The sequence below is a fragment of the Tripterygium wilfordii genome, chromosome 21 (assembly GCF_013401445.1).
Source record: "Tripterygium wilfordii isolate XIE 37 chromosome 21, ASM1340144v1, whole genome shotgun sequence".
Taxonomy (NCBI): Eukaryota; Viridiplantae; Streptophyta; class Magnoliopsida; order Celastrales; family Celastraceae; genus Tripterygium; species Tripterygium wilfordii.
The window spans coordinates 382,287-403,743 of NC_052252.1; the positions used below are offsets into that span (position 1 = coordinate 382,287).

At 36.1% G+C, this 21,457-nt stretch overlaps 5 protein-coding genes and 1 pseudogene across 5 annotated transcripts; 3 read left to right on the top strand and 3 right to left on the bottom strand.

Moving 5' to 3' along the window:
• On the bottom strand, positions 1 to 879 carry LOC119988753. The gene has a single exon (XM_038833910.1). It carries the CDS (start codon positions 819 to 821, stop codon positions 153 to 155), a length of 669 nt encoding a protein of 222 aa, XP_038689838.1. The 5' UTR covers positions 822 to 879; the 3' UTR covers positions 1 to 152.
• Positions 880 to 2,562: 1,683 nt separating this feature from the next.
• LOC119988755 lies at positions 2,563 to 3,096 on the bottom strand. Its single transcript, XM_038833913.1, has one exon. It carries the CDS (start codon positions 3,093 to 3,095, stop codon positions 2,745 to 2,747), a length of 351 nt encoding a protein of 116 aa, XP_038689841.1. The 5' UTR covers position 3,096; the 3' UTR covers positions 2,563 to 2,744.
• Positions 3,097 to 4,755: 1,659 nt separating this feature from the next.
• On the top strand, positions 4,756 to 8,497 carry LOC119988746 (mitochondrial import inner membrane translocase subunit TIM50-like). The gene is made up of 10 exons (XM_038833905.1): positions 4,756 to 5,193; positions 5,462 to 5,550; positions 5,746 to 5,782; positions 6,292 to 6,353; positions 6,461 to 6,574; positions 6,792 to 6,896; positions 6,986 to 7,084; positions 7,377 to 7,533; positions 7,845 to 7,947; positions 8,053 to 8,497. Exons 1-10 carry the CDS (start codon positions 4,902 to 4,904, stop codon positions 8,096 to 8,098), a joined length of 1,104 nt encoding a protein of 367 aa, XP_038689833.1. The 5' UTR covers positions 4,756 to 4,901; the 3' UTR covers positions 8,099 to 8,497.
• An 823-nt stretch (positions 8,498 to 9,320) lies between these two features.
• LOC119988747 (zinc transporter 2-like) lies at positions 9,321 to 11,240 on the top strand. The gene is made up of 3 exons (XM_038833906.1): positions 9,321 to 9,846; positions 10,408 to 10,466; positions 10,550 to 11,240. Exons 1-3 carry the CDS (start codon positions 9,390 to 9,392, stop codon positions 11,057 to 11,059), a joined length of 1,026 nt encoding a protein of 341 aa, XP_038689834.1. The 5' UTR covers positions 9,321 to 9,389; the 3' UTR covers positions 11,060 to 11,240.
• A 388-nt stretch (positions 11,241 to 11,628) lies between these two features.
• On the bottom strand, positions 11,629 to 15,883 carry LOC119988748 (annotated as a pseudogene).
• Positions 15,884 to 16,662: 779 nt separating this feature from the next.
• Positions 16,663 to 20,210, top strand: LOC119988744. Its single transcript, XM_038833903.1, has 4 exons — positions 16,663 to 17,017; positions 17,751 to 17,946; positions 18,792 to 19,517; positions 19,777 to 20,210. Exons 1-4 carry the CDS (start codon positions 16,860 to 16,862, stop codon positions 19,966 to 19,968), a joined length of 1,272 nt encoding a protein of 423 aa, XP_038689831.1. The 5' UTR covers positions 16,663 to 16,859; the 3' UTR covers positions 19,969 to 20,210.
• The last annotated feature ends 1,247 nt before the right edge of the window (positions 20,211 to 21,457 follow it).

Below are 21,457 nucleotides of genomic sequence, written 5' to 3' on the forward strand. Positions count from 1 at the left end.
CTAAGTAAACTATAGTTTTTAATTATAGTAAAGTCCACCTATGTACACCTAAAAGAGCAGCATAAACAAAACAAAAAACAAGAAAAAAGATCGTGTATATAACTTCTTTACAAAACATTACTATAGTTGTGACTTAATTAGGTGTCATATCACTAAACCATAACTAGCTTTTTCCTTGCTTCGATCCTTAGTTCCTCCTTCATCTTCCTAATGAACTCTTCAAATTTCTTGTTGAGTTCTTCTGCTTCTTGTTCTTCTTGCTCTCCTTCAATGGTATTATTGGAGAATCCACTATGTGGCCTCTTCTCTTCTTCTCCCACATCTTGATCCACGAGAACCCATTTTGTGGACAAGAGCCCACTTTGATGATCATCTCCTTCTTGTTCTTCACCATCCTCAACAATCATCAACTCTTGGGTTGGAATTTTCACAATTACTTCTTCTTGATTCTCTAGTGCATTTTGATTAGTACTCTCCCCCAATGACATCTCTTGTGGTACTTCAATTTCAAGAGGTTGTGGATTAATAGTTAGATAATCCTTGATGGGTTCATGGGATTGATTTGATTTGGGTTTGGGTTTTGAAAAATTGATCGAACCAAAGTCTTTTGCAACAAAGACTAGGAGCCCATTGCATAGGAGGAACATGCAATTCTTGTCTATGGAGTGTGTGAACAATTGAAAGGGTAATGTTGAGAAGTAGAACTTCAATGAATGGAAGAGATAAAGCCAAGAAATTTGAGTGAAGAACAAAGAGAAAAATGAAATCGAAAGTATAACTTTTGTCACCTTTTTTTGCCTTTTGTGTTCTATCTCACCCATCTCTAGCTCTCTCTAGCTCTCTTTCTCTTGTTGGATCTTTGAAGGAAATTATAAGAGTTCTTAGAAAGGTTGGTATGGAAAAACATCACATGAAGGTCTACTTATATAGAGGTGACTTACTCTTGATCATATATCTTTATGAATTTACATAAGTATCCTTGGAGTGTATGCAATATATATGTGGGATATATTTGGGGTTGTGTTGGTACATTGAGTTGCCTATCCTACTTGACAATGTTGGAATTTTTTATGTGTCGATCCATTTAGGTAAAGACTTCTGTTTTTCTTTTTCATGTTTACCCAATTTTTTTGGAGGTGGCATTCATAAAGAGTTGGGACCAAATACATAATAGAGATGCTATCTTTTTGAAGTCACCCTCTCCCTGATTTAAGGATTAATTTTGTATTTTGATGCATAAAAAACATTATAAATGAATAGTCATTCATTACAGACCTACAATAGAAATGTCATGCGTTCTCCACTTTCCCTATTCATTATTTTAACTTTTTTAACTTGAGTTTAATTATTGTCGTGCACATGTTCGTGATAACAACCCCTCAACGAAGATGATTAAGACATATACACTTGATTTGGTGAACTCAAATTCGAGTCTCCCATCCCGACTTACCAAAAAAAATGCACATACACATTACAAAATGTTTTATTCTTGCTATATTGGTTATCCTACTTTCAATTATTCTTTTGGCTTCAATTTTCTTTATATAATAATTTTTGGGAGTTGTCTTCATCAATTTAATGTATGAGTGACAATGAACATGTTCTAGAGCAATCGCTTGTGAGAGAAGATGTTTTGAATCTCAAATTCCACTACTATTGTGAAGGGACCTCCACTACGACTAATTTCCAAGGAGTGGCACCTTCTTTTTCCAAAAGGGTTTCACCGACTTTGTTATTTTCTTTACCTAATAATCACAAACATTAAAAAGAAAAAAAAAAGGAATGAAATTCTCATTTCTTCACACTACAAAAATAGAAAACAAAATTTGAAGCTTTATTTTCGAAAATGAAAAATGTTCCTGAAAACAAGGCCCCTATAAGTTTAGATAAAAAAAAAATTGGCATGACACTATTTGCATGCAAGACAAGAAAAAAATAATTATTAGAATTAAAACTTGGTAATATTATACCTAGCTTTTCAAGTAAGCAATAATGGTTGTCCAAAAAAATAATTTCATTCATTTATAGCACGGCACCTACCAACCAACTAATTATGTGACAAATATTAATCATGGCTTCACAAAATAGTTTTCTATGTGATTTTGACATTTTTTTTGTTCTTTGAGATTGATCCCCATTTTTTTTTATTCACTTCACAACTTTATTTTACCATCAAACCCACTTTCACTTTTGGAAAAAAAGGAGGAGTCTACATGCATATAAAGTTTATTCAAATTCGTTTTGAAAATAAAAAGAGAATATTCACCCAAAAAAGGAAAATAGACCCATAAAAAGAAGAAGTTTATGTTAGGTCTAATGGTTTGTTACAAAATAGTATATGCTAAATATGATTAATAATCATCATTAGAGTACTAGCTAGTCAAAGCTTTCAACAAATGGATTGAAGACTTAAAACAAGCATGTTAGTTACAACTACTATATATAATGGTGAGTTTGTTGTGTATTAATCAAATTAATTATGGCTTCACAATCCACCCAAAAAGATGCTTGTATATAACTAATTATAGAAAGCATGATGTGCATAAAAGATGATATTATATATTTACTTAGTTCTACTTTATTACATCTTAATTAAAGACTTGGTTTATAAATACTTATTTGCTTAATATATACAAAACCCAAAAAGACTTTTTTTTTCTTCACCACATATATAACAAAACCCTTAATTGGATACATAATTAATTAAGGAAACCCAAATCAACCTTCTTGTATTTTGGACAAAATTAAAGTTGATCAGGCCAAAGGAATGCTCCCATAGCAAAAGATCTCTTCTCATCAAGAGTACCATTAAAGCTAAGGCCATACTCTTTGAGAAGCAGATCAACCTTCCACTCCTCCATCTTCTCATAATCAACTTTTTTGTACCTTGGATAGTGAAGTGGCATTTGGAACCCATTTGGGTATTCTTCTCTCTTCACTACTTCAATCTTCCTCTCCTCCACCTTCAAGTCCCTCAATCCATTAGTGATACTAATCTTCACACTCTCTTTGTGGTGGTGATCATTGACATGCCCTTCACTACTAGGGTGCCCTAAAGTAATAAAAACTGAATTAAGAAGCCATCTCAAAGCCATCTCAATATAATTTCTAGCTAGAGATTTCTAAACCTAGCTAAAGGGCATAAATTGCTCTCATATATATATGGGTGGGGAATAAGGGCATTATGGGTATGCAAATGGTTTTTTTTAATTATCTTTGAAATTATCTTGGGTTTTCCTTGTTTTGTGGCAAGAAATGATGCATATAAGGCTCTTTGGAGGACAGCTAAGGGGCCATTTTTATTATTTAATTAGTAGTTTTAAGTAGCTTTTGATGATTAGAAATATATAATTGAATGTTTCCACAAATATATATGGAGAATAATTCAAAATTAATTGTGGGTTTCAATAATTGATTGCTGAGGATAATGTCCTCTTTGGAGAGAGTTGGTACTTGGTGATGATTTAAGAAGTGATAATGCTAAACTTAGAGAGATGGGGATAAGGTCCTAAGTTGTGTTCAGTCTAGAAGAAGTCATAAGCCCTTGAGTTTATTTTTAATCATATTTAATTTGTTTCAATAAAGACTTTTTATATAAGTTTTGGTGAATGATTAGTCTTGATATAAGTGTTTTTATGTGATAATTATAATGTTGATTAATATATTGATTACTTAATTAGTAACAAAAAATAGCATAAATTTTGATATAACCCTCAAAAATAAAAGTTTTCATACTTATCCATGGCCATTTTAATAAACATCATTTTTTTTGGGTCTAGACCTTTTCTTGTTTTTTACTTTGTAAAAAATAAATGTGGGACATACCAATCTCTTCATCTTTTATTTGGTTGCCAATTTTTTAGTGATAAATGAGTGAGCTAATCCCAACTATACCATAAACCTAATGGATCCCACAAGAGATTTTGATTCAAGGGAAATTCACTTTTTATTGTTAAATCCCACTTGCTTAATTAAAAACAAAAACATAATGTATTTATGAAGTTATGAAGGATTTCTTCGCATAAAAATTTGGGAAAAATGAATTTTCTATGGAAAATTTTGAATATGTTAATCATATGCATGAGTGAGGTCATTAATGCCAAAGACAACACTAGCCAATCCAAAAAAAACAATAATATATAAACAAAAAGTCTCATTCTTAGTGAACTCTCCAATGTACCATTAGGCTCTAAGGATATGGATCATTAATAGAGCAAATATAAAGACAAATATGTAGGTTATCCAATTAATAAGCAACAAAAATAATATTTTATATATCATTTTACTAAAAGCTATGTGTTAAAATGTAAAATGTTTCACATCGATCGGTTAGGTGAGAGTCAATCATGTGGTTTATAAGTTTGGGCCTAATTTCTCCCAATTGTGGAAGACTATTTTAAGGATAAATATGTGTAGAACTTATGAACAAAAATAGACAATATCTCTGTAAGTGAATTGCGACAAACCTCTCTACATGGGCCGAGTTTCAGTTGGGCTTGTATTGGGTCGATGAACAATGATGACTTCTGTTAGTTGGGCTTTTTCTGGGCTCATGAACCTTGGGAAAATTCCAACAAAGTTGGCCCTGTAATTGGTCCATGAAACTCCTAAAGGCTAAAACTTAGTTTATGGCCGAACCAAATTTAGTTAAGCCTCTATTGGCCCATGCAATTTGGGCTTAATTATTGGGCACCAAAGCCCATAAATGAGTTCCTCTTTCCATGTCTCCTTCGTAGAACTCAAGTACACCGCCTTCCAAACTACCGAAAGTCCTAAAAACCCGAATCCCGGACAAACTTCCACCATTTCCCAAACAGACCTTCTCTCTCAAACGCACCCAATCAAAAACCCAAAACCCTCAGGAGATTCAAAGCTTAAACCCCCGACGTTAACAATAAACAATGTCATCCTCGTTGATTTCTCGTCGTGTGATTTCGGCGATTATATCGAATTCCGGTAAGAAATGTAATAATCGGAGATTTCTTTGCTCCGGCGTGTTTTCGAGCCCGCCGAAGGAGTCGATCAGTTCGTCGCAGACTGTTCTCTCCGACTCCCCTCCACCTCCGCTGGCACCGGAGGTTTCACCTTCTGCTGCTTCGAGTTCCAAATGGGGAAAAGCGTGGACCATTTTAAAGACCGGAATCATTACCACTCTTACGGGGGCCACTGCTGCAGCCGGTTATGCAACTTATGGTTGGTTTCTTAGTTCTTGATTTTTGTTATCCATTGAGTGTATCTGGAAAGCCTTTTTTTTCAGTGGTAGCATATATTGTTACTTTTTTCCTTGAGTTGATGGAAAGTTGGTGATTATCTTGAATTGCAAGTCAGATAATGCAATTTTATAAGCAAATGTTTCATTGCAGTGTATTGATTGATTGGATTGCTTGAATATGGAAGTTCTTATATTTATAAGGTTATAATTTCAGTCAAAATAAGTTTACATGTGTGTTTCTTTTTGTAGCTTACACATTGGATGAACTAGATGAGAAGACTAAGAGGCTGAGGGAGCCGGCAAACCAAACCCTTGGAGATGATGCATCTGCCATTGATGTAAGTGTTGCTTGACCTTTGATTTGTTGACTTTGTTTGAAAAACAGTGATAAGCATATAGAATTTTAGAGGTGGAACCGAACTCACATGCTCAGGGTAAATGACTTTTTTGGTTATTTGTGCATTCCATTGGATAATATAATACTTTAACAATTGCATTATAGAGTGACACAATGATTACAATCTATTGTGCAGAAATTTCAGACTTTGCTATCCTCGACTGCAAAGACAGGTGATTTTTTCTAGTTATAACACCACTGGAATTTGCTTCTTGTTATTTTTTTAATGGATACATATTCTTATCTCTTGTTTGGGTTCGTAGACACTTTGACTGTTTGACATATTATTTATTTTGTTAAAAGGGAAAAGAGTTTTCTTAATGCACTTAGGTGGTGCAATGAAGAAAATTTTACAAGGAGGCTATACTAAAGCATCACAAAAGATTGATTTCTTTCGAACTATCGAAAACAAAAAATACTCTATGTACAAGGATCTAGTTATGAATGGACTTTTATTATTACTCAATTATGTCATGAATTGTATTGTGGAAAGTAGTTATGTGTATGCATTTGATTATTAGAGTGTTATGATGCTATCTTTGTGTGGTAAATCTACCTCTTGGCATTATTAAGTTGCGAAATTGCATATGTATGATTTTTCACTGGCCTGTTTGTCAAAATTTTTTAAAACTGTTATTGATAGTAATATCACATGGTATTGTTGTTTGATTTCAAATTTTAGTTCCTGCTAAAGCAATTGAATTTTACTTGGATCTGAGGAGGGCATTGGAAGAACAAGTTCGAGTGAGTCCTGTATATATTGATTCACAATTCTCATCTTGTAATTTTTTTTTGCTTACTTTGAATCACTTTCTATTTTTGACACTTTGGAGTCTATTTTTTTGATATAGGGTTATACTGAACCAACTTCTGAAAAGCTTCTTCCAGATTTGCATCCTGCCGAACAACATGTTTTTACGCTTGTTCTAGATCTAAATGAGACATTACTTTATAGCGATTGGAAGGTAAGGCTGCAATAGGAAACAACACTTTTTCAAAAAATATATTTTGTTTGAATTTTACAGTGTTTGAAATGGCCACATAGGCTACTGCGAGAATCAAGTGTCTTTTGAGACTCTTATGTTTATTCCACAAGAACTCATCAATATATTCCTTTTATTATGTACCTTATTCTGTTTGTTTTTCCTCATGTTTAACGATATTTGCTTTTGGTGTGTTAAGCGTGAAAGAGGCTGGCGAACATTCAAAAGACCTGGAGTTGAGGCATTCCTGGAACATATGGCCAAGTTTTACGAAATTGTCGTGTACTCTGACCAGCTTAACATGGTGGAGCAGTTTTTTGTCTTAATGTTTGGTTAAATCTTCCTTGATTCGCCAAGTTGGTGACTTCTTTTGTTTTGTTTTGACTTGTGCAGTATGTTGATCCTGTTCTTGAAAGGTTGGATAAGAACCATTGTATACGCTATCGTCTATCAAGGGCTGCTACAAAGTATGTGGATGGCACACACTACAGGGTATGTTCCATTTCATTGCTTTCATTTCATCTAATAATGTTCTAGTTTACAAGTTAGATGAAAATGGTTTTTTAAACTGGAAGAGATTGTTCATTGGAAGGCATAAATATATGAGTTATATAACTGAATTTTCCGCTTATGCTGATATGTTCTTTCTTTTTTGGCTGGATTTTGCTATGGGTATGGTAGCAAATGGAGGAAATTCCTTTTGCCATCAATTATTCATGGTATTTTTTGTACGTGTGCTTTTGTAAATGGATATATGTGGTTAATAGTTTGTTGTTCATAGCAGGATCTTTCAAAGCTTAACAGAGATCCAAGAAAGATTATATATGTAAGTGGCCATGCACTGGAAAGTAGCCTTCAGCCCGAGAACTGTGTACCAATAAAGCCTTACAAGCTTGAGGGAGATGATACAGCACTTTTGGATCTTATTCCGTTTCTTGAATGTAAGTGATATTTTATTTCTTGTGATTTCAATTTGAAGGCACAAGTCATATGTTAAGTGGTTTCACTGGTAAATTTGAACCTGATTCTACGTATAGGACAGGATTCAATTCAAAGAAATTTATGCGAATCTTTTTTCTATTACTGTAATTTTCCTTTATTGTTTTTAGGGGTTTTTTTTTTGGGTGGGGAGGGGGGGGGGGGGGGGGGGTTAGTGTTTAGATTGTCATACATTATTTTCCTGACAATTTGGTGGCCTTTTCTTAACAACGTCTGCATTAAATGTTTTGCCGCCTCTCGGATTCCTTTGCAGATGTTGCTCGCAGTAGCCCTCCTGATATCAGAAAAGTTTTAGAATCATATCAAGGGAAAGACATTTCGAAAGAGTTCATTGAGAGATCCAAGGACTACCAGAGGTGAAACTTACAGTTGGTTTTGTTTGTTTTCTCGCTTTACTTTGTAAAAGTTACATATTCAGCAAGTCAAAAATGGAAAACTTCATTTGGTGGAATATTGTGCAGGAGAATGCAAGAACAAAGACAGCAAGGTCGTCTGTGGCGTCGGTGATGTTGGATTATTATAACACGCATTTTATCCGAGTTCTGGGAAAGAAGTAGTTTGCCCAAAACGTGCAAAAGCTAGTTGAAGTTGAAAGATGTGCTACTTATCTTGCCTGAGGAAATCATTTACCAATTAAGAGTAGACAATTAGCGGATTTACGATCTTTGTTCGGAGAGGGCAAACCTATGTCGCGAGATATGATAGTGATGTTAACTTCTGTTTGAACCAATTGAAACGATATAACTAGAGGAGGAAGAAAGAATAGGAAACTTTTGTAGTGTTCTTTGATCTTTAATTCTTTTGCAATAGTTTTGAATTTGATTATTTATCCTTTTTTATGTATGAAATTCTGATACTCTTGCATCAAACACGCAAATGATGTATCAGTCACGAGGTTTTGGTCAATGCATTTACGTAGATGGAAATTTAGGGTACGACTCATAAATTAATTGTCATTTGGCTTGTCATCGAGCAGGTGAAGCCCATAATGCCCAGAGGACTTTCATAGTCTACTCTCCAAGACGTTTTGTTTGATGTGTGACACAATATAAACAATGTAGTATAATACCAACACTGAACAATTTGGGTGATAATTTAGTTGATGGATCTTTCTGGGGTCAAATCATATGAATTTGGAAAGTCATAAGTTCGATTCTCACTGAGAATAATATCCTTGTGCCCACGTGTTAGACTTTTGACCCAATTTATCATGTCTTCAAATGAAATTTTGTTGTGCTGTGCATGCTCTTAGACCCATATCGAAAATTTATATGATGTCGTTATCGCTTATCCATACCCAAACCCAAACCCAAACCCAAACCCATATCGAAAACTTATATGGTGTCATTATTGCCTATCCATACCCACCCATCTGTATCAAAAAAATGAACCTGGATAATAGAAAAATGAGTGCCCCCGTCAGATTGATGTCTCAAAAAAAAGATGTATAAATCAATGTGACTTGGGTTTTGTATAAAACTAATTTAACTAACTACTATTTATTTTACGTAAATGATTACATATGCGTATCTGCTCGTTCTCCTTGTAGTCTCCATGGCATTAAAATAAATTCACAGCAGAAACTGGTCCCATTTTTGGCCTTTGTACTGCAAAGTGTCTCTCTCATCTTTGTGTAGTACAAGCCAATCCAACCACAACTCACACAAGCCAATATGTACACATATATACATACCTATGTTCTTACCAAGTACCAACCCATTCAGGTACTGCCCCATTTCCTTATTCTCAAAATCTATGAACTAACCATTTTGATTCTTTGACCAAATCATCAAACACTATGTCAAGGTTTCTCTTGTTGGTTTCCCTCCTCTTCTGTCTCATCCTGTGTGTCACCGCACATGGAGGTGGCCATGATGACGGCGATGAAGCAGCCGGTGGTGGCGATGACCATCCTGATCTTAGAGCAAGGTCCTTAATTTTGGTGAAGATATGGTGTTTGATATTAGTCTTCATAGGGACTTTTATTGGTGGGGTGTCACCATATTTTCTGAAATGGAATGAGGGGTTTTTGGTGCTTGGAACCCAATTTGCAGGTGGTGTTTTTCTGGGTACTGCTTTGATGCACTTCTTGAGTGATGCAAATGAGACTTTTGAGGACTTGACCACCAAAGCATATCCATTTGCTTTCATGTTGGCTTGTGCTGGGTACTTGTTGACTATGTTGGCTGATTGTGTCATTGGATATGTGTATGGGAGAGGCATGGAGAAAGAAAATGATGATGTGGAGCTTCAAGGTAAGCAAAATCAAGAATATACATAAAAGATCTCTGTTTGTGTAATTGTGTCTGTGTATGTATGTGTGCTAATTAGAGTTTGAATTGTGTTTATTTACTGATAAAATTCTGTGGAGCAGAAGGGTTAATATATTTCAGTTTTGTAAAGCTTGGTTCATTAGAGTCCACTGATAGAGTCTTTGGCTTTGTTTTCTCTTTCTGATTGAAATCCCTGCATATGCTGTTGTATTGAAGAGTTCAAGCTTTATTGGGCGAGAAATTTTGAGTATGTTTTGGTTGGTCGATCAGAAAATTTTCCTGGAAGGAAAAATAGGCTTCACCAGATCTGGATTGAAATATAGTAAATTAAAGCTCTTTCTGGTTGCTTAAGGAAGCAATTTCCTCTCTCTTCTAGGTGTTTTTCCTTTCGAGCCACCTAAATTTTACAGAGAGACTAGAATTCCTTGGAGAAAACAATAATTAAACACAGATTATAGGTTTTACGATTGCATATAGATGAACTTTTGGAGGTTTCATGATGCTCCTTTAACGGTTAGTATGGATGTTATTGTTCATTAACAGGAGGTTTTGAGCAGGGAAAAGGCAATAGCAACAACACAACTCGGCCATCGCTCTCTCCGGTGAGTTTTTCTAGTCTAATTTTATCTCGCTTGATGATAGTTAGGTGATTGTTGTTTCAATGTTGTTTCTTTTTTCTTAATAGGGCCATTCTGCACATTCTTCGCTTTCATCTGCAAGTTCAGTTGGAGATAGCATTCTATTGATCTTTGCATTGTGCTTCCACTCTGTCTTTGAGGGCATTGCAATTGGAGTAGCAGAAACCAAAGCTGATGCTTGGAAAGCTCTATGGACAATCAGTTTGCACAAGATATTTGCGGCTGTTGCAATGGGAATAGCTCTCCTTCGAATGATCCCTGATCGTCCCTTCTTATCGTGTGTAGCCTACGCCTTTGCGTTTGCCATTTCAAGTCCAGTTGGCGTCGCCATTGGTATCATCATCGATGCCACGACTCAGGGAGCTGTTGCAGATTGGATCTATGCCATATCGATGGGGATCGCGTGTGGGGTTTTCATTTATGTTTCGATAAACCATCTTCTTTCCAAAGGTTACACTCCACATAATGCAGTTTCAGTAGACACTCGCCATCACAAGTTCTTGGCTGTGGTGCTGGGTGTTGGAGTGATCGCTGTGGTGATGATCTGGGATACTTGAGATGCCTCAAAGAGTTTGTTTGCTCTGCTTTGGAAGAGTGCCTACTGTTGTATTGTTGGTCTCCAAGAGTTTGATTTTGCAGACAATGTAGCTTCAGTTTTTGTTGTTAGTTTCAATACACAGATTAAGAATCTTGTAAAACTATACAAGGCATATTATTTCAATAATCACTTCTTGCCGCCCAAACAGCTTGTACCACACTGACAGCATGTAAGACTGAGCCAAAGTCCATGCTGGCCTCAACAATCCGCACCACATTAGTAATAGATAAGATTGGACCTAAACCTATACGGGTAGAAGCTCGGAAGTGTAACAAGCTCACGAAATTAGGATTTCACAGAAATATCAAAACTGGTTGAGTCGAACTCCCTACCAAAAAATCAACTAGGCTATTCCCAAGTGATTCTTACTTGATTTAACCTTTAGACCATTTATGTAGTTTAAATTTGACACCACATGCCATGTCAAGGCCTGCAGCATATCTGATAAGTGCCATTAAATTGATTCAAAGACCTTTTCTTTCTTGTTCTAAACTGGCCAAATTCAGACAGCAACTTGTGGAAAGAATCTCACAATCATCAGAAAACAATTGAATCAGAAATCATATAAGATTGTTCGGAAACTCAACACTATGCTAGAAAACAGAGTGATTGACAAAGAAATCATGTAAAGAGTAATTTTATGACCAGCTGCTTCAATTTCTGCCCCAGCTTGTTACAAATGAGTGTTATTATTCATGAATGTATCATCCACACCAGTCAAACCGGATTCCGGAGTACAAAAATCCCAAAGTAATTTATAGTTAGAGATCCACATGAAGAAGTTTGCCAAGACTGAATGATACAATAACAGGTCCTGCCAAATCCCCAGCAGCACATCCTGTAGAAAAATATGCACAAAATAGTTTGAAGGATACTGAAAACAGCACAAATAATAATTTCAAACACCAATATATAATATTTTGTTATGATAACCCGGACGAAAGTGCTCGGCTTACCAATCCATTGACCGAGTGAAGGGCGAATGAGGACAGCGCCAATTCCACCTCCAATGGAAGCAAATACTAGTGATGCACTGCACCTGATAGTAACACACGAAACCCTTTTCCCAAGTACTTTAACTTGTTCTGATTTATCAACTTGATCACTGTCTTTTTCAGATTTTATTATACGAGAGAAGCATCGGTAGAGTTCAATGCCAACTTGGACTAACCATGCCGCTGCAACTCCGAGAAGATATCCTGTTTAAAACATATAAAGGTGGGGTGGAAGACAGTTAGGCAAAAAGTTATAATTAATCAATCAGAATACATAGACAAGAATTTGAAGGCTTTGACCTCTGAACGTTGTTTTGCTAACCCGGTATATGTAAACTGAAGTAGGAATTCCTCTCTGTGCCTTGCGTGTGGCTGATTTAGGGACATCTATGGACATTAATCAAACCCATCACATGTTTGGTCATAGAAGCATATCAAATTGGGAATTCATAATTATAAATTCTTTGGAAATCAGCTAATTAGCAATTCATCTTAGATACTGATACACTGCCTTTGCAGTCAAGGAAGAGCAAAGCCAAGCCACTATGTGTGATGCTATATCAAAATTAAATACCTTTAAGAAGTTTGCATGCCATTCTCTCTGATACATAATAGACAGCAAGTCTTTCCAGAATTCTTCTTGTAGTAACAATGGTACTCTGAAATGATGCAAAACGGATAAAAGTTGACTTCAAATAGTAACAAACAGGAACCGATCAAAAACGAAAAAACTTAACTATCGTGGATTTCCATGTGTCATCTTCCATAAATCACGAAACATAAAGTGGACATCAGCCAAGACTGAACTGTACTACAACTAAAATCAATGAGGAAGAGGAAAGATGATGCAACTGTGGTATATTAGAGAAAATTTCTAGCTTCAAGGAAAGGTGGAGATTTTGAACCACTAATTTATGAGGACTAAATATTTACAAGAATAAAATAAAATCATTCTGAATTTAGAAAGATTTATTTTAAATGTTGAAATTTATTAGGTAACCAAGATAGCACAAAAAGGAACTACAAAGAGGCTAAGCTAAAGGCCCCAACTGAGTTGATACAAGAATCAGAACACCAAAATTTCAACCAACCAAAGCAATGTCCGATAAAAAATAATCTAGATTACTTTCTCTATTGTTGAAAAACCTACTGTTATTTTCTTACCAGATTACCCACATAATTGCGCAGGAATAATTTAGAAAAACTTATAATAGACACTACGGAAGAACAATCTTACATGAACACTAAGAATACATTTTAATCAATTACATAGTACAGGGTGAAATTAATTTTAACAGTAAAAAACCATCATACCATGTAGATGCACTAGATTCATAAACTAAAACTGCTGAGATTGGTGGTTAGCCATAAACGTCATATTGTCTCGCAGTCATGTTTTTAGATAACTTAACTCATAGAAAGCTAACTATTGTCTGGATAAGGTATTGACAAGCATCATTCCATGATTAAAACTGATTCAATAAAATATAAACAGTAGTGTTTTCCAAGAACCCGCAATTTAACTGTGGTTTTTCCTTGCTTCAGATGGAGGCAAGCATATCATTAGATGTTATTAGAAAACATTTCCATACAACAGATTCTATGAAGACTAAAGTCAAATATACAGGAATGAAATGGGAATAACAAAAGTCTTCAGAGAACTTAAATGATTACAATCAAAACAACTAACCTCACGGACAATTTGCTTCAACGACTTTTTGAAGGGAACAACTAGATCCACACGGCGCTCTTCTGTAGTGTCCTGGAGGAAGTCCGAAGTCGTCGTCATCCTCCTCTGTATGCATGTCAGGCTCAAGAAGAGGTAAATAGTACATCAAAAATGACCTCAAGGATGTCATAGCAAGTGCTCTTATTTCAAAAGCCGAAAACAGAGGTTTCAACTCAATATTGTATTCCTTAGTACTGTACTTCAAAGCATCATGCTGAAAGATATTGCTCGATGCTCTTCGAATATTAGAGATGTAATCATCAGAGATTCCAACACCAGCATCACAATAAGCTACTTGGGTCTTGGGATATCTGCATCATGACCATTAACAGTCAATATATGGATTGTGATAGACAAAGCAAAAGGCAAATGCCTATCATTTATAAATACTGCCGAACATACAGTAGCAGTTATTTTGGGTTTTCAGCAGACTATCATTTGTTTACATGATATATCGTATTTGTAGACATCTTTTTTTTTAAAAGACATATATGCAAACAATATCGATACTCAAAATGAAATGACAGTAAGTTCTCCCTTCAGCACCCCCATTACTCTTCTCAAGATGATTATCGTCTTACCATGTATAATGCCAGTTTGAAACTAAAAGTTGTACATATGTAGGACACATTGCAAAAGGTAAAGATGTAATGACAGGGTTGAAGTAAATCCACCCTTCATGTACTTGAAGAAAAGCACGAGTAAAATTATAAGAAAACAATTGGAGAAAGCTAAATCAATGCGTTGGCTGAAGAAATTAACTAAACCTCGAGGAAAACTACCTAACCAAACATTACCATATGTTCAGTTATGGCACCAGAAACAATAGAATTCCAACCCAAGCTTTTCAAGTAGCGAAAACATAAATAAAATGAAAAGAATCCGACGCTATATTATCAACTTATGTAAAGGACGGATTGGATAAGATGCACTGTAAGAAATTGCTAGTGAAGATCGAACTGATTCATAAAAACAAATCGACATTCCTAAAAAATGTCAATCGAAACATATGAAAAGATAACTAACATTGAATCCTAGGTATGTGTATTGATATTTATCACTTTTTCAGCGATACACAGTTTGTATCCAATATGGTGCTCATTCTTAGCCTTTTTTGGCAAGACACATATCTGTATCCAATATGGGTGCACATTCTTAGCCTTAGATAGAATCAGCAGCAAAGGACAATCAATTCAATAGATACCTCAAGAGTTTATAACTTAGTGCTCATGTCTGCAATCCAACTGGTTGGATTAGCTATTGTCTTTCTTGTCGGTGTGCAAAATATATCTTCAAACAAAACTTTAATTTCATTGCCATTCCATTGTCCTCCCATTAATAACATGCTTACGAAGAAATCCACACTTCTGCTACAGAACCTTGATCCGCCAAGAAAAGAAACAATACACACAACTGTTTTTCTCGAAATTATCACTTTCAATAAAAGTATTTTTCTTACTCTTGTCCTTTCCCGTGCACGGTTCAATAGAGCAATAAACCTATAAAAGCAGGGCAACCAAAATAAACAAGCCCACTAACACCATTCAAAGAACATAAAATCAAACACTATCCACACCAATTCAAAAACTGGCTATTGCCGAAATCATCCAATCCATAAACAATTAATCAAGTCCATTGATAAATTCTTCCTCTTAATCACACATATATCCATATAGAAGTAAGTATGCGTAGATATAGAACATAGAAATTGTACCCGAAGAGGAATCTAGATGCAAAGGGGGTGCTGGCGGCGATGGATGCGGCGGCAGCGGTGGAGGAGAAGAACCCAGAAGAGTGAACGCTCTGGGTTGAGTAAAAGCTCGGATTTTTCCTCAACAGATCTAAGATTATAGCTATACCCGCCATTGTTTAATAACTCAAGAACACAAATACTAGTATACTACAAAATACTGTTAACTTTCTTACACTAAATAACTTCGTAGTGCGTTCAGATGAGATTTGAGCAGGAAAAGACAGGCTTTTATTGCAGGCACAAAGAAATTAGAGGATCTTGCGAACAGTGTAGTTGAGCCATAATCCAAGTTTGTTTGTGGGTCAATGGCTCGTATCGTATGCACTCAGCTTTAGGGCTGTACTCGAGCCAAGAGTCAAGCTTTGGAATTTCAGGCTTGGCTCGACTAATAATTGTTTCGTAATTATATTTTTAGGAAAATATTATCTATATATGTATTCATAGGCTAAAAAATTTAGCATAAAATAAAAATATCTCACCTATAAAATTAACCAATGAAAATAAAATACAAAAGTAACTCTCATAAATCAAAGAAAATTATATTTTATAAACTAAACAAAAATTCTCCCTTCTCATTGGGAGGTTCCAATAAGTTGGAATCCTTAAAATCATTTCTTTTCAACTGTTATAATCTGACCAAGCTCTAATCAAACAATTTTGACCCAAGCTCAATTAGACTTCGGTTGAGTTCAACCTCTAATGAACTTGAATTCAATTCAAATTTAGTAGTGGACTTGTTTATTAATCGAGTCTAAACTCGAGTAGAGCAAGTTTGATTAGAAGAATTGCAAGCCCGTCTTGACAAGAGCAAAGTACTTTGTATATTCATAACTCAAGCTCGAGTTAGAGCTTAAAATTTTTGTGCTCACGAGAACCGAACTCGAATTTCACATATATATGTTAGAAATCAAGCTCTAATTCGAGCCCTCTCAATATAGTCGACCCAAAGTCAAATACTCAACATACTTGGGAGTTTGCTCGGCTCCGCGAGTATAGCCGAACTCGAAATACCTAAAGTTTTACTGTTTTTATTGGTGGAGGAAATTTTAACGTTAATATTAATTTGAATAAAATTTCCTTATCCTTGTTGCCAAACACACTCTTATATGTGCGTGAATCCAAAGTCCCGCCAACACTGTCTCTCCAAACCCTTCGATACCGGAAAGCCTTTGAATCCTCTTCTTCGTGTCTCAACTCTCAAATCGCACAATATTTTAGTTCGAATTAGGAGACGATTAGAGTTTTATTAGGGCTTCAATGGTTTAATTTTTAATTTAAAGCGATGAATTTGGGTGATCTCAACAAGGTATGGGAAGTCAGGGCCTTGAAGAGGAAACCAGCAGAGGAGGATGCCAGGAAGATGTTAGAGAAAATAGCCAAACAGGTCCAACCCATTATGCGCAAACACAAATGGAGGGTCAAGCTTCTCTCCGAATTTTGGTAATTGTTGCTTTGTTTTGTTTTTATTTTTTGTTATTTGGGTTATTGGTGATCATGGGTTTGGCTTCCGAGAAATTGCTGGGAATAGAGAAACTGGGGAAGAAAATCGAAAGCTTTTTCGTGTTGTCACCCAGATTATTTTAGCGTTCACATTCTTAAAAAAGAGAGCCTTTTGTTTTGATTGTTCTGGAATAGGATTGGTTTCTCATTCATTGTTCATTTGGTTGCTGAAGAAATATAGGCGATTGACCATTTGATTATTTTGTGACCATGTCTAATTTTCGATTGGGACATGATCTTCTGTTTGGTTGCTGAGAATATCTGTGAAAATACAGTAAAATTTGGAAATTTTGATACTGATGGATGATGGTCAATCTGCAGCGTTATATAATACTAAAAAATGGAACTTTTTTTAACATGTAGTCTGTTTATCCTTTTGATGCAATAATGTGATAAAACTTGAAGTTAAAGAGTGAGAGATTCTAGCAAAAGAGAACAAAGGCCAATAACTTTGGAAGTTTTGGAATTTTCTTTTCAATGAAATAATGTGATAAAACTTGAAGTTAAAGGGTGATAACTGGGTTCCAGCTGCTATGCAAGTCATATTGATTTTCTTATGGAAAACTGTCTTCATTTTGTTAAAAAGGATTGAATAAGTTTACTAACTGATTAGTGATGTGCTATTTTTCTTCTAATCTGGATCAATGATGAAAGTTCACTAACGGACTTGCAGTCCAAACAATCCTTCTCTACTGGGGCTGAATGTAGGGGGTGGTGTGCATGTGAAGCTAAGACTTCGAAGGCCTAACAGGGATTTGAATTTCTTTCCTTATGATCAAGTTCTGGACACAATGCTTCATGAGCTTTGCCATAATGCCCATGGACCTCACAATGCTCAGTTCTACGAGCTCTGGGATGAACTCAGAAAGGTCATTTTCTTTTCTCCATTTTATAGTGTTTTCATTAAACTTTCCATTAGTTTGAATGCTTAGCAAGGCACACTTGTTGTTTTGTACAGAAAGGTACATTGTGAAGGATAGGTGTATTGAAAAGCTTCTTGTCTAACAAGCAAAAGCAGTAAATTTTTATTGTCAATTCACATTTAAGATCACCTTGCTACAAGTTTAGGCTTTAGTTATGAATGAATTTGTTTCCATCCCTGGCGTTACTTAAAATTGTCAAGAAATCAATATTATTTTATACAAGTTATCATGACATATTGTTTATTGAGAAGTGAACAGCAAGGGGCCAAGGATTGCAAGCTGAGATGGATTTTAACTTTAATTCTGACTTTGGTGTTGTATATGGACCTCCATGCCTGACCCGCCCCACAAAAAAAATAAAAGAACTTCAGAACCAAGTTCTACTTGTTTGTCTATTTTTCACTTCTCACAAAGTTTCTACTTGTTTGCCATGTATACAATTTTAGACATGCGCCCGTGAATAGTTGAAACAATGCTGCAGTATAATAGTTTCCGTGTGATACATTTTTTTCTTCAAGTTTTGGTCTCTTTTGTGCTTGTGTCACCTTTAATTATGATACAGAAACAGTTTCATTTATCCTAGAGCTGGTGAACTTTGGTTTCAGAGTGACAGACAATTGTCATCTAGCAACGTGTTGACTGGATTTGAAGATCATCAAAGCCTGGTTTAAGCTATAGAATGTGCTTATCGTAAAACAATGCATGGAATCATCTTTGGGTTTCACTTTAGTGCATCACTATGGCCCTGCAGATCCTTTTATGTTAAATACCTTTTTGCTAATTATGGATAGGCATGCGAGGAGCTTATTTCCAAGGGAGTGACTGGCACTGGAGAAGGGTTTGATCTTCTAGGGAGGCGTTTGGGTGGGTTTTCTCGTCAACTTCCTCTTTCATCCCTTCGTAGAACTGCACTGGCCGCTGCAGAGATTAGGGCCCATTTGGGGTCAATAATGCCATCTGGACCTAGAAGGCTTGGAGGAGATAACACCATTAAGGATGCACTCAGTCCAATACAAGCAGCTGCAATGGCTGCAGAGAGGAGATTACAGGATGATATCTGGTGTGGTTCTCACTCTTCTGAGCTTTCTGAGGATGGAGAAAGTATCTCTGACATCTCAGAAAATGTTGTACATGTGGAGCAACATTCAGGAAGCTCAAGGCAAAATAGTGTTTCTCGTTCTAACCCGTCGGATGAAATATCTCAAAAAAGAAATCGTGAAACGGATTACAGGTCATGTTCTAATTCTAGTGATTGCAGGGGTTCTAATTTTGGGGACATATCTGTGGATGCTTCAATATCTGGATCTTCTCTAGATTATGAAACAAATGCTCACAAAAGAAGTTGTAAATCAGTGGGCGCTTCAATTTCAAAATCGAGTAATCATCTGAAGACTGGTTTTATGGAGTTATCCAGTGCTTCATCTTCTGGGACTGGCTCCATTATAAATCCTGATGCAACTCAAAATCAAGAGAAGGCCGATATGTGGGAGTGTGAAGCTTGCACTCTACTGAATCCTGTAAGCATAAAGTAGTGACTATGCATCTTTCTGGCTCAGCATGGATTCTGATCAGTAATTTAAAAGTTTAAAACTATGCTTTTTGGTTGAAGACAGAAAGGTTGAAGCCTTTGTAGATTGTAGTCGACCTCTCGTAGATTTTATCGCATGGTTTAAGTGCATTATTCATTCCATTTCAATGTTTCTCCTTTCTTCTTTTGTCTGCTTGAAACAACCTACATAAGAATTTCTATACTCTAATTATGCCGATCCATTGCAGGCATTAGCCCCAATATGCGAGCTGTGTGGCGCACAGAAGCCCAAAGACGTCGCTATGAAGTACAAGACATGGTCTTGTAAATTCTGTACCTTGGAAAACAATGTGAAGCTGGATAAATGCTCAGCATGCAGTCGATGGAGATATTCATACGGGGCACCCATTTCAACCCGAGCACCTAATGTTGGCACATGAGAGCTACAATTCAGATGTGTAAGAACTCAAACTCCAGTACTCCACCAAGCGACAGACATTTATTAACTACCGAAACTCTTTGGCATTGTCAGCCTAACTGCATTGTGCATCTAATTGGATCTAGCATAGAGAATGCCCATGTTTGGCTAGAATGGTTTTTGCGCTCCCTTTTGGTTCATTCTTCAATGCAATTACTCAGAGTTTTGTCGCACTTGATGGTGTATCCATGTCTTCACCGCTTATGCTCTCTCTCTCAAAACACCCAACCCCCCCAACCACCCCCAACCCCCCCCCCCCAACACACACACACAGAGTTTAACAACACAGTCGATGTTCAGTTGGCTATATAAGAACGCCAGAAAGCAGGATAGTTGTTCCTTCATACAGCCTCACAGTGTGTAGAAACTGCTACATTGGCCCGAAATGAGAGATGGTCCAGTAGCTAATATGCTGTGAAGGTACACCATGTCCGAATAATTTTGTGGGACCTAACCATGTTATGCATTGTAATATGCTGAAATTTAATATAGAAGTGAAAAAATCATTGAAATTGAAGGAAAAAAAAATTACAAACAAGAATGGATCTTCCTTTTGTATCCCTCTCATAACAAGCTCGTTGGATCCATACACCGGAGCACACAGTTCGACACATTTGACAATAATTCATACGAAGGGAATTCAGGTCTGTGTGGATTTCCATTGTGGCAGTACTAGAGCTCCACAACAATCACAACCATTGCCTGGTGAAGAAGATGATTCCGCAAGTGGGTTTGATTGGAAGATCATAATGATGGGTTACACTTCTGGACTGGTTATGAGATTGTCTTTGGGATATATTATGTTCATAACAAGAAAGCCACAATGGTTAGTGAGGCTATTTGAAGGAAGCTGGTTTAAACAGGTGAAGAGACCAAATCAAAGACGAAGAAGAAGCAGCAGCAGCAGCTAGAATGTGGAAGCTATGATCAGTGAGTATTTCTTCTTTCTTATATTTTTATTAAACTATGCTACTCCTTGTATGGTTAGATAATTTGCATGTTTTTATGTGTATTCTACAATTTCTAGTAAATTCTGTCCTTTTGTTTTGTATTTTTGGGAAACCAAAGTAGCTTATCATTAATAGTTCATGGATTTACTTGTTCATCACTTCCTTTTCCTTCTTTTAGTTTTGCTCTTGATTCTCTCTCTAAATCAATCAACATTTCCAGTTTACGTTTTTCACCCTATGTATGTGAAAATTTGATGATCTTTCTTAATATTCTTCTTGTCCTGAAAACACTCTGCTGTGTGTTTTATAAAGTTCATAGTAGGATTTCTTCTTCACCTTCTCTCAGTATCTCTCGAATTTTTCGAGCGTCTCAATTGAATTCTTCACCCTAAGGGTGGTTTCGATCTTTATAAATGGCTTCATGGGGTTAATGGACGGTCTTTGAAGATCATCTCAATTATGTTTGTTGCCAGGTCTCCAATTTTGAGTTCTGCCGAAGAA

Excerpts from the sequence above, each read along its gene's own strand:
- LOC119988747 (XM_038833906.1), top strand. The coding sequence starts at position 9,390 with ATGTCAAGGTTTCTCTTGTTGGTTTCCCTCCTCTTCTGTCTCATCCTG. Across the intron at positions 9,847-10,407 it reads TGATGATGTGGAGCTTCAAG|GAGGTTTTGAGCAGGGAAAA; the intron begins GTAAGCAAAATC and ends GTTCATTAACAG. Across the intron at positions 10,467-10,549 it reads CTCGGCCATCGCTCTCTCCG|GGCCATTCTGCACATTCTTC; the intron begins GTGAGTTTTTCT and ends TTTTCTTAATAG.
- LOC119988755 (XM_038833913.1), bottom strand. The coding sequence starts at position 3,095 with ATGGCTTTGAGATGGCTTCTTAATTCAGTTTTTATTACTTTAGGGCAC.
- LOC119988753 (XM_038833910.1), bottom strand. The coding sequence starts at position 821 with ATGGGTGAGATAGAACACAAAAGGCAAAAAAAGGTGACAAAAGTTATA.
- LOC119988746 (XM_038833905.1), top strand. The coding sequence starts at position 4,902 with ATGTCATCCTCGTTGATTTCTCGTCGTGTGATTTCGGCGATTATATCG. Across the intron at positions 6,897-6,985 it reads ACTCTGACCAGCTTAACATG|TATGTTGATCCTGTTCTTGA; the intron begins GTGGAGCAGTTT and ends TGACTTGTGCAG. Across the intron at positions 7,534-7,844 it reads TCTTATTCCGTTTCTTGAAT|ATGTTGCTCGCAGTAGCCCT; the intron begins GTAAGTGATATT and ends ATTCCTTTGCAG.
- LOC119988744 (XM_038833903.1), top strand. The coding sequence starts at position 16,860 with ATGAATTTGGGTGATCTCAACAAGGTATGGGAAGTCAGGGCCTTGAAG. Across the intron at positions 17,018-17,750 it reads AAGCTTCTCTCCGAATTTTG|TCCAAACAATCCTTCTCTAC; the intron begins GTAATTGTTGCT and ends ACGGACTTGCAG. Across the intron at positions 17,947-18,791 it reads TCTGGGATGAACTCAGAAAG|GCATGCGAGGAGCTTATTTC; the intron begins GTCATTTTCTTT and ends AATTATGGATAG.